This window comes from Falco punctatus, assembly GCF_963210335.1.
Source record: "Falco punctatus genome assembly, chromosome: 15".
Taxonomy (NCBI): Eukaryota; Metazoa; Chordata; class Aves; order Falconiformes; family Falconidae; genus Falco; species Falco punctatus.
This window is the reverse complement of record NC_137595.1, coordinates 3,332,681-3,344,465: the sequence shown is the minus strand read 5'-3', so window position 1 is coordinate 3,344,465 and position 11,785 is coordinate 3,332,681. Positions and strand designations below refer to the sequence as shown.

At 39.9% G+C, this 11,785-nt stretch overlaps 1 protein-coding gene across 11 annotated transcripts in view; it reads right to left on the bottom strand.

The window, feature by feature from the left end:
• Nucleotides 1-11,785, bottom strand: part of ZNF711 (zinc finger protein 711) — a 48,469-nt gene that overhangs the window by 1,128 nt on the left and 35,556 nt on the right. For 6 of the 11 annotated variants that reach the window (XM_080365217.1, XM_080365220.1, XM_080365222.1 and 3 more), the window contains 5 exons: nucleotides 11,442-11,588; nucleotides 10,699-10,836; nucleotides 9,252-9,299; nucleotides 8,528-8,671; nucleotides 5,190-8,059 (listed from right to left, as the gene is read on the bottom strand). In XM_080365217.1, coding sequence (XP_080221343.1) covers nucleotides 6,882-8,059; nucleotides 8,528-8,671; nucleotides 9,252-9,299; nucleotides 10,699-10,836; nucleotides 11,442-11,588 — 1,655 coding nt within the window. In that variant the 3' untranslated portion in view covers nucleotides 5,190-6,881. Of the gene's footprint in view, nucleotides 1-334; nucleotides 601-1,439; nucleotides 1,522-3,240; nucleotides 3,341-4,383; nucleotides 4,802-5,189; nucleotides 8,060-8,527; nucleotides 8,672-9,251; nucleotides 9,300-10,698; nucleotides 10,837-11,441; nucleotides 11,589-11,785 lie in introns of those variants that run through there. The other 5 variants (XR_013923763.1, XR_013923764.1, XM_080365225.1 and 2 more) reach the window with 5 other exon arrangements.

The following is an 11,785-nucleotide window of genomic DNA, read 5'->3' as shown; positions in this document are numbered from 1 at the left end:
ACAGACCCTGCCCATTGCGCTGCGAGGGCCCTTAAGGGCCTGCACCAGCAAATGACATCACTTTAGCCTGGCTCTATAGAAGGAGGTTCTAATAAGTTAAAAATTACTAAATTTTTAAAACAAACCACTCCTTTCTGTATAGCATTTAGATAAAGGGTGTATTCTACCCCAGTTAATAATTTTAGTTACAGTGTCATTGGAAGACTCTTCAACTTCAGTGCCCTAAACGTTAAACAAGACACAGAAGGGGGAGAACACCGCGTTTGCTGAATGCCATCCCACTGCTCGCCGTGCACTCACCCCCACTGAGGGAGACAGAGTAATTCTGACTTACTGTGGTCTTTGCCGTGATCTCAGCTGGGCGCGTTACACCAATGGCTCAGGAGAAGCTACGAGCAGCAGAAACACGGGTTATTAATGGGCGCACTGGACACTCCGGGATAGCGTATTCACCAGCCAGGGCTTCTTTAACGCTCTGTGGCTGAAGGTGACGTGGCGCTGCCGGCCGGAGCGTGCCATGCGGCTCTGAGCAGAGCCCCGGGGCCTGGGGGCGCAGTGTCACAGCGCAGGCCGGCGTTATGCACATACAGCTGGTGTCATCTGAAATGTGAAAACATCGTGATTTGCCCTCACACCTGAAGAGCAACATGTGCTATTTAAAAAAGCCTGGTTTGCCGATCAGAACAAGAGAGACATCAGCGCTGTGCCGTACCAAACACCGGCTTCGCTGCTGCTCCTTAGGGTATCGTAAGACTTTTGTACACTGTAAATGCTGCGGAGCTGACAGTGCTCATACCATATTTTACTCAGATAACACAAAGCAACAGACACTTGTCAAAAGGCCAGATCAGACTAGCGGATGAAGCATAATGGCCCTTTGGGGCTGGTTTTGTTTTCCAACCAGATTTACTTAAAAAAGCAGATCACTTTTTTATTACAGAAGTGCATGTTAGCTGCTGTAGTCTCAGCTATTGCCTCTTTCCTGTTGAACTGAAACTGACTTACCTAACGTCATTTGTGCTGGAGTTTACAGAAACACATTTTTCTCATTTACTCATCTCTGTAAATGCTAGTTAACACCCCAATTATAAACAGGTCAGAAAAAACAAAGACAGCATTTACTTCATGTATTCACAACACCACAGATACCGCCCGCCCGCCCACCCGGATTGTGTGTCCTTACCCACGGGGCTATGAATGAAGCCCTCGCGGCCTGAACAGCGCAGGGGTCCTTGTTGTTACACTGAAGAGGAGCAAACTCTCCTCTGGTTTCTATCACTGACACAGTTCCCACACAACTCAGTGTGCAATACGCAACTGTGTCTCTGCCTCAGCCGCAAAATAAAAGCCGAGCAGAGCCCTGGCTTGGAGGTGACCGACCGCTCTAGCGTCCTGCCTGAAGAGGTGACACAGGCTTTGCATCAAGCCAGGGAACTTACCTCGACCCTGAGAGCGCTCTGCCGGCCTTCCTCCGTAGTTTCTTTTGCAATTTCATTACCTTTAATTGTGGGCATCTGAAACCTGAAGAAACAAAAACACAGATGATGATCAAGACATGAATCACTTCTAACTGCTCCTGGCTTTTAGTTCTTAGTCATTCAAATAAAAACCAGTAAACAAATCTGACATTTCAGAGCAACCCTTCCACATGTTTGTGAAACTCGCGGCTTGCTCAAGCCACCACGATGCGTCTGCACATCACAGGCAGCAGCAGGTGAGGAGAAACCCAGACACAGCCCAGGTGGTCCCCAGCCGCGAGCAGCATCACAGCAAGGTCACCCCTCCTCCCCCGTACTGGGGAAGGAACTGGCGGTGCGGGGACAGAGCTGTAGTAACTGGCCGAGTGAGGGTGGCTTCAGCAGGACGGCTCAAAGCCCTCCGTGGGAACGGGCGGAGGGGCAGGTGCACGTACACTGGGCTAAGGCAGGCACGCGCGGCGGTGCAGTATCACGTCTGCTAACAGGTGCCACTGCAAGAACAGAGACCGTGCAAGCTCACAGTGATGGGAGGCACCACTCAAGAGTTTTTAGGACGAGTAAGAAAACACGGCACCACCAACTTTTATCATTCAACTCAACATGTAAGTCAAAACGCTCGCACGGCTCACAGGCGGTAAGTGTCTCACTTTCACTTGTTCTCACCACCACTTAGGAACTCCTCTGCTTTGAAAGTGAGCCAGCAGGACCTGCCTGCAGAGCACTCTGTCCCACCCCAAGGGCCTCACTGGTCTGGGCAACAGGAGGCGTTCGCTGCCAGCTCGGGGGAGGGAGCCAGCAGGGCAGGACGGACGACACAGAGCAGGGACCCGTGGAAGTACTGAGAGGCAAATTCTACTGTGATTTGACAAGAAGCATTTTTAAAATCATGACACGTCCACGGTAACAATACAACAGCCATCCCAAATTCTCTGAAATATTTACTGGGAAGTGCACTGAAAAGAATCTAGGAACTGTGCCTCAAACTGCTGACAATTCAGGTGAAATTTTATTCTTACATTTCAGAAGATTTAAACCACCACTTCCTAGTCACTTCCTTTTCACATCACCAATACCAACCAACCGCCTGCTTCAGTTACAGAATTTCAGTTACTGGGGAAACATGGGGGCAGGGGTGGAAGGTTCTACCCAAGTCTTATCCTCTGTTGCACGAATACATACACAAGATATATGTGAAAAGATCCTAAATTACTCAACATACACAAAGAGCATTGCGTGTAATACCACCTCCTCTCAAGTTTCTCTTGGTATAGCAGATATATTCCTTTATTTTCCCTTCCCGAACCCCAAATTCTACATCCTTTCGTCCACAGCCCCATGTCACACCTGCAACATTGCACAGGCCTTCTCCTGTCAATTCCCTCCTCCTTCCATCCACATTATTACTCTCTTTTTTTTTAAAAAGCCACCAGAGCTCTCCTAACCTCTTCCACCCCCTCCTTGGCCTATTCACCATCCAGCTTGGACAGAGTTACAAGAATCTTCGACACAGGAAGGTGTCCGCTCTGGGAGAAGGAGCAGAATCACTGGTGTGATTACAAAGACCACCACATAAATCCAGCCTCAAGGCATCAGTACCTAAGCAGCACTGGCCAGCAGCAGCAAAGGGCTGAGCAGAAGCACGCACTCTTGCAGTGCTGTCACAAGCTACTGAATTCTAAAACCACTGCTCAAGCAAAAAGTCCGACAAACTTATTTTTTCAAACCGTTGGAAAATTCAACACCACGGGTAGTAATGCATTACCCTTAACACTGTGCGGGTTCAGTCCCAAGGCTCTTCCTCTCTTAGCCAGACCTTGTTTCCACAGTTTTTCTTCTCAGCTAGGTTTCATTGTCCATTGCTGCTGAGAGAGGAAGAGACAATTAATATCAAGAAAGAGACGTTCAAAATGCTAATGCAATTAGCCAGCCACAGAAAACCGGTCACTCCAGACTTCACACTGGGCAGGGCTGGCTGTGACCACACGCTTCTGCAGCCACCGCCGAGAGCAGGGCTCACACACAGCATCGCACCAGGCTGCGCCGCTTCACGTCCTACACGCCCTTCCCGTATCTGTACCTCAGTGGGTAACAACCTACCACAGACAGGGGCTTCCAACCACTGTTCCCCCCTTACATCTTTTACAATTTGTGAGGAACGTTTTTCATGTTCCAACAGGTATGGTATTTTTTTCCTTAACTAAAAAGAAAAGAGCATGAGGTGGACTTACAGACTGTTAAAACCTCAATCCCAATTTCAATTTCTGTAATACAAAGTTGCAGAAGTTAATCATTCTACAATATAACGATGAAACCGTAAATTAATTAAACTTTTACCCAGCATTCACTATATACTATCATTGAATAAGTTAAAATTTTTTTTGCACCCTTTACCATATGTAGCTTTAGGACAATAAAAAACCAGACGCAGCAGAAACCCCAGGTGCCAAACCCTGCTGCCCCGTGCTCTGAAGAGCAGCAGATACCGCTCACCGACTCCGAACAAAACACAATCTTACACTGAACTGCCCACCACAACCAAATAACCCACATCGCTCATTTTAAACTATCAGACACGTAAAGCTCAAAGGCTTTCACTGCACTCCTTGGAAGAAACACTACTGTTTTCCTCAGACATACATTGTGAAGTGTAAACATTAATACAGGCCACCAGTAAATACCGAGTATGAACACTAACAGATACCAAAACATGACCCAAATGCAACGGCCAACGCACTGTGGCTGGGTTTCACAGCTGACCGCAACGCTGCTCTTCACAAGTGTCATTCCTGTCATTTCCAGCCCCCGCGTGCTGTTCTGTCCCACGAACTGTGACGGACCCTTAGGCAATGTGGGACTAAGTCCTTCTACAAAGTTGGCTACAGAAAATGATTAAAATACTCAAGTACCTGATTATTCCATCCATCCATAAGGTGGAAAAATGAGCCAGCATGGACATGTGCTTTGTCACAGTCAGAATCATCATCTTCGGTCTGCTATGAAGAAACTCCTTCAGTCTATGTATTCAACATAACGTCCAGGAATAAAGCATTAAAATTGTCAAAAAGCCACAACTCTGATCTCAAGATTTTCTTGGAATCCTACGGCCTCCTCCTTTGATTGCTGGACATACAAAAAGAAGTAGCGTAAACAAAAACCAGATGAATACATTCACGTCTGCATCATTTCTGGGGTTTAATACACCACCGATGAGTTCACTGGCTAAAATAAAAGCCCGTGGAAATCCTCGATGGAAGAGTTCATTTAATATCACACTCTCTTCTTAAAAGTTTTTAATCTATTACTGTCGTCATAATTCAAGTATTCTAAAAAGAAAGGGAAATTAAAGACAGCAGTATTTTTAGCATTTCATTTTGCAAGCTGCTCTTATTACACAGATAGAAAGACAAAACCTACCTGGCTTTTCCCAAAATATGTGAGAAGTTTTATGCTCTACCTTTACTTAAGGGAAAGAATTTCAAAGGAATGTCAGTGTCACATTTGGTAACTGTTTCAGAAACACGTACAAATCCATTATCTGTAACTTTAAAGAGTTAGTCAAGTAAAACAGCAGTACCTTCCCCTCAACAGTCTGATAAACATACCTCAGGTAACCTGCTTACTGGAAGTGTTACTACACATTAATTACTGAATAACGTAATTAAAAATACCAGGCAAATTTACAGAGAATGAGACATTCCTAAACACCATAAATGAAAAGCAAACTCCAAAAAAATTGGAGTGCAAGAGATGCGTTTTATTGTATGCCCGTTACGATGAGTAACACATTTAGAAATAATAATCCCACATAACAGTGACAATCTTATTTTACAGCGTGTACATCATTTTTTACAGCCACATAAAACACGTATTTTTCTAAGAGATTTCCCAAATTTAACTTTCTGAAGTTTAGAAATATAAAAAAAATTTATTCTCAAGGAACTGATTCTCATCTGGTGCAAAAACAAAATATGAACATTATCTGAAACACAAAGCCACAATATAGCATGAAGTTACAATTTCTCATGTGAACAGCTGTGTGCAAACATGAAGCAACTAAAAAAGTAAAAAATACACATTATATGCATAACATTTATGAACAGGTTTTTCATTAAATAGCCCTAGACCAGCTTGTTATATTAAGCGCCATTTGATTTGCAGCATGCTAACACAAAGCATTGTTTAAAGGGATGCATATTTTAAATGTATACACTGTAAACTGAAGATCCACCTCCAAACTCTAGTGGCAGCGTATTTTTCTGGTTAAATACTGCATATATACTTTCTTACAGATTGAAAATGCATGTTTATAGTATCGTATAGAATTTTTTTAAAGAATTGATTAAAAGGTGCAATTTTATGTCTATATTGAAAATTTCATATTAGCAGGTAGGACAGTAACAGTCACACCTGTTAAGAACACTGCCCTAAAGAACTTCTAAGTACTTTGAAATTTAATTAAAAAACCCTACATTTTCAACTTTAATTTTTTAGAGAAGACTTTAAAGTAGCGAGAAAAAAAATCAAGTGTTGAGTCACAACACTATGAGCTGCATCCATTTCATCCTTAAAAAAAAGTCAAATTCAAAGTTAATTTTGTTATATGTGCCATACTGAACAACATTCAACTGCAGTTTCAGATAAAAAAGGGAAATTATATACATACACATCTTTAACCCTAGCACCAGAACACCACCTTTGAGACCATAACATAATGCTGTATTTTAAACATCATTTCCTGCAATAAAATAGGTTAGCAGCTTTGAAAACCATTAAAGAAAATTGCTTGTTGGACCTAAACTAATAAAGGAAACAAGAAAGTTCCCCAATGAAATGTTTAAAAAGGAAATAAAATAAAATAAAATCAAATCCCTCCCTCCCCCAATTTGACCAGTTCTGGAATTTAATTTCTAGGCACGATTTTAAAATGTTATGATCAAGTGACTGACTAATACTCTCCTTTAAAAACTGCACAAGAAGTTAGGACTCGGTTGCCTTTGCAAACAATTTGTAAATAACCCCACCATGTATCTGAACTGTTTTCATATTGGAGACAAATGCTGTTACTGACAAAATGGGTAACACAGTCATCTTTGTTTTGTCTTCTATCACTTAACAATATGTAATACTACTAATTTGAAGACATTCATCCATCTTTCTGCAAATTTAAGACATTCATCCATCCTTCTGCATTCTGTAGTGCTCTTTAGGTTCTGATAAGCAACAATCATAGGGCTATGAGATCCCCTGTCAACCCTAATACTTTTAAGACTTTTAATACAAAGAATGTAAAGTTATGATTTAATATCAAGCTTTGAAACCAGGAGAAACAGTTCATGAGATATTTTTTTTTTCCCCAATTAGCGTATCACAGTTTCTAAATTGCTTCCTTCTTGAGATCATATATTACATTATGGCCTCTTTGTGGTGCCTCATTATATGCTGATTTTTTTCAGATGGTCTACGGAATCCCTTTTTGCAATACTCACACCTATGGGGATAGTCTTTTGTGTGTATTGATATTACATGTCGTTTAAAGCCTGACGCATCCGTAGTGCTATATTCGCAATACTGGCATTGATAAACTTTTCTTCCACTGTGGGTCTTCATGTGCTTCTTAAGTTCATTTTGCTGCCTAAATCCTCTTTTACATCTTTTGCATTTAAAAGGCAGGTCCTTGGTGTGAACTGAGAGGATATGCCCACTAAGTACAAAAGGATCTGATGTTTTAAAGTCACAGTGTCTACACTGATGTATCTTTTTACCTTTATGGGTTTCACTATGCTTTTTGAGCTCGGATGGACGATGGAAGCCTTTTTCACATACCTCGCATTTGTGGGGAAAATCCTTTGTGTGCACTGAAATAATGTGTCGCTTCAGGTCACTTGAATTGGTGCTCTTATGGTCACAATGTGGACACTGATGAGTCTTATGCCCTTGAAACAATTCTGTGTGCTGCTGCAGTTCCTTCTCATCTGTAAACGCCTGGGGACAGTGCTCACATTTAAAGGGCAGATCAGTCCCGTGTTTGGTTTTGATGTGAGTTTTCAGATTGGACTGATCAGCACACCTGAAGACACAGTGCTGACACTGGTATGGCTTTTCCCCAGTGTGGGTCCTCATATGCTTTTTCAGCTCTGATGGGTGACGGAATCCTTTCCCACACTCCACACACACATGAGGGAAGTTCTTACTATGAACTGCAAGCAGATGTCTATTGAGTAGTCCCTGCTCTGCAGTTTCATAGTCACAGTATTTGCACTTGTGTAGCTTAGGCTCCTTGTCCCTCAGTATTAGTTTATTAGAACTCAACGGGCTTGCTTCTCTGTATCTTCTCGTATATTCTGTAAACTCATGGGTTTTATCAACTTTATTTATAAGTTTATGGCTTTCCAGATGATTGTGGAAACTTACTTTTTTGTTAGTTGTAAAGTCACAGTCTGTACACTGGTATTTCTTCTTAATCATATGATCTGGATGATTCTTCATATGCCTTTTCAAGAATCCTCTGGATTTAAATTTTTTCCCACAAATATGACAAGGGTAAACTGTTAAGGGCTGTCCATCAGGACCTATTATAACAGCTGTTTTTAAACAAACAAAAACAAGTTATGAAGGAAACAAATTTACTGATTAAGAAGCTTTAAATCAGCCAACTGCTGTTCAGATTCATGCACTTACACTTGCAGCAGACAAGAGAATGGTTCAGTAGTTTAAAAACAAGCAATCCACAGCACCTATCGTTTATATAGTTTTGTTTTAGAAACTGCTCAAACAGACCAGTAATATCGTATGTGCAGCAAGTATCTCCACGATTACTTTTTAATAGCTTGCAAAATTCTAACGAATTGCATCAGCCCTAAGTGTATTGACTCTGAATAGCAAAAAATATTAATCTTCTACACACAGAATTGGAGGGGGGAAGGACACAGGAAATATGCAAAACATCATTTATATTTTTTAATTCTGCTCAGCTTTAAAAAAAAAAAAAAAGGAATAGTACAGGAGTAAGTGCCACTCCATGACAATATGCATAGCCATACAGTGTTTACCTGTTTGCCATTGCCTGGCCTCTCCTCTCCTCCTTTTCTTGTTTTTTTGTTTTAGCACTCTATTAGTGCTAATGCTATCACAAATCTGCAGGTATTGTGTTGCATTACCGTTTTTGTTTTCTAATCGTGTATCCAAGTTATTTCCTAGAAACAAAAATTAGACACCATAAAAAACCTTAAACAACTTTTTTCTTTGGGACTGATGACTGGAATTGCACAGCAGCATATCTACTTTTTTTTAAAAAAATACTGCCCATTCCTCTACAATGAACATATATATTAAAAAAAAGAAAAGAGCACCACTATAAAGCACTATCTATGTTTGCTGGCAGAAGCCAGTAATATTTTTTAAACACTGATTAACTTTCAAATGTATTCCTTGATTTCTCATACTTTCAAGACCTTAATTTCTTCTGAGTTATGCTGGTTGTTTCCTTTTGTTTAACTTGGGTTAATTTCTTAACAACTGCATTATCTCTTTTCTGACTACAGAACTATATTAAAAACCTGGCAGATCCTCCCAACTTCCCCACCCACTCTGAAGTCCTACAACACACCTAGAATTGTTTTCATTTCAAAATAGTAGAGAAAGACTGTAGAGTCCTTCAGCCTATACTTTATGGGTAATTTTCTGCATTGCCTGATCAGGAGAATTGACATGTTTGTATTTTCCAAGCCAGCAAGTTAGTTTAACGCGGTACCAAGGACAGTTACATGTTCTTACCTGCCGCTTGACCATCTTCGTATCTTCTGGGTAGCCTTCTTTCGTCTCCTGCAGAAAATGGTATTTTAGTCGTTATAAATTAATTTTTTTTTAAAGACGATGCCTTTGCAAGTCTGATAATGAAAGAAAACTAACTTTAAGGCTTAACTCTATCCAAACTGAGACGTGCGGTTCAGAATCAGTTCAGTGTTTTGTAATTATGAGCCCCAGGAAATAAAATCACATCTCTGTAAACAGTTAACATCCACTAAAGCTGTCTTTGCATGCTTACCATGCTGACTGTCTTTCCTGCTTTTCATAATTACTATGCTTGTTTCTGCACACTTTTAACCTCATACATAACCTCTCCAGAAACAAGGTTATCTAAAATGTACCATTTGTTCTTGGGATCAAAGTACTTTATCTTTCTGGAGTAGAACTAGGCTGATTAAGACGACTTTATCAGCTGCTCAGCACTCATCTGTATGAGGCACTACAAAGTTCTGGGAGATGCAGAAGTAACACCTTAAAAGTGTATTCCTCATTTTGGATTAAAGCGTTTACTGCTACGTACCAAGTCTCTGTGGTTCTAAACCACTTTATCAGCCCAACTACTGAGCTCACAAGTACCACACCAACGGATTTTAACTGACTACCTTGGTCACTTAATTATAACATGAACCATGGATGACCTGATACTCTCCTAACAAACATTTAGTATGCCAAAATCCGAGAAAAGAATACAAAGTAAAAGAACATTCAGAATTTGCAGTATGTCCTGATAAGACACTTCTGCTATTTGAAGCATGGCTGCAGAGAACAAATTACCTTTTTTCTTTTTGTTTCTAACCTGAAGGACTAACAGGCTTAGAACAGGTATATAAACTGAAATTACAAGGAATATGTTTACCCATTTATTCCTACTTTTTAAAAGTTTTTTCCCCTTCCTCCTAGCTGATGTAAAATACTTAAGGTTGTTCTTCTTTTTATAAGCTCTTCCAAGAGCCAGATTAACCAATCACTGAAACCCACAGATTCGGTGCATCTGCGTTAGAATCAGGAACAGTATAAATATTCTCCTAACAGCTTTCCTTTCTATTTCATAAACTCAACATACAGCAATCCATTCATTATATGCAAGACAATCAACTACTAAAGTCATCCATAACATGTTCGACAGGCTACCACTTGAAAAAAAAAAACAATGTAAAAATGGAACTGTTTTTCATACTTAACTGCAAAAAACCTAAGGACCTTATGTGTAAAAACGTCATGAATGACGTCAAAACATTTTTTCACATCATTTCATCAACTCCACTAACTGACACTGCTAAGAGATCAGAAGAATCTGTTTCCAAACCCTTAGAACAAGGCGAGAGACTATCACATTTGCACGGAGATTCTGAAAGGTAGATTAGGGAGAAAATAACGGAAAGGATTTTTAGAAAATAAGCATACAGCTTCCTACCGTAAGCAGCAGCCCAAGCAACAGGGACAAAAGTTTTATTCACGCCAGAGTCTTCAAGCTGTGTGTCTGGTAGTGATGTAGCTTCTTCTTCACCTACAATAACTTCCATATAAACTTCATCTGCTATTTCAGCACAGCCTGGATTAAAGGAGAAAAACACATTTTTAATTTTATTCTGCTCATCTTATATTTTCCTTCATTTAATTTGCTCCCACTCTGATTGATACCCGTTATAAATTACTTTTCTTCCTTTGGCATTTAGAGTCACCCATTCCCTTACGGGATCATTGTTTATTCAGACATTCCTTAAAGAGAGAAAACACGTATCAATAAATATAAATCCAAGACATATATCAACATAAATTCAAATATACAAACTTATAAACTTGTAACTGATGACATTTATTTGCCACTTTGCCAGAAAGCTGATTAAACAAGGCAATTCACAGTAGGAAAACAGAAAAATGAGAAATTTGACTAACCTCATTAACTTCATCCATGGACATGTTAAATTTAATATAAATAATGAAATGATTGCATACAGTATGCACAAAGTGCATTTATCCACATCAATTAAAAAAATAATTATAGCCTGCTTTTTATTTTTAGTGAAGATGAGCTTAGTTTTCTACTACTTCAGGCTGAAGAATCCTTCAGAAAAATTAAAAAAGTCCTTGAGAATGATGTTTTATATTGTTGTACAAAACAGCATGAGAAACAAAAATGTTTCTTATTATGCTTACTAATATCTTCATCTTCCTGAGAAGAGTCCTTAACAGCCATGTAAACCATTTTTTCTCGCTGCATTCTACCAACACCTCCTTGATCAATTACTCCAGCTACAGAATGTCCGTTGTGAAAGTCACTCTCTGTGACAATTTCTGTCCCACCTTTAACAAAAAGAAGTTACACACATTAAATAAATAAGAAAGCCACTGTCAAGATTAATTTCAGTATTTTTCCCTTATTTACAACAAAGCTATTTCATAAAACTCCAATTAAATGTTTTTACATCCATGTCTGTCATAAGATCATGCAAATTTGATACTCTGCAGCAGGTAAAGACAAAGTCTCTCAGCGTGTCCTG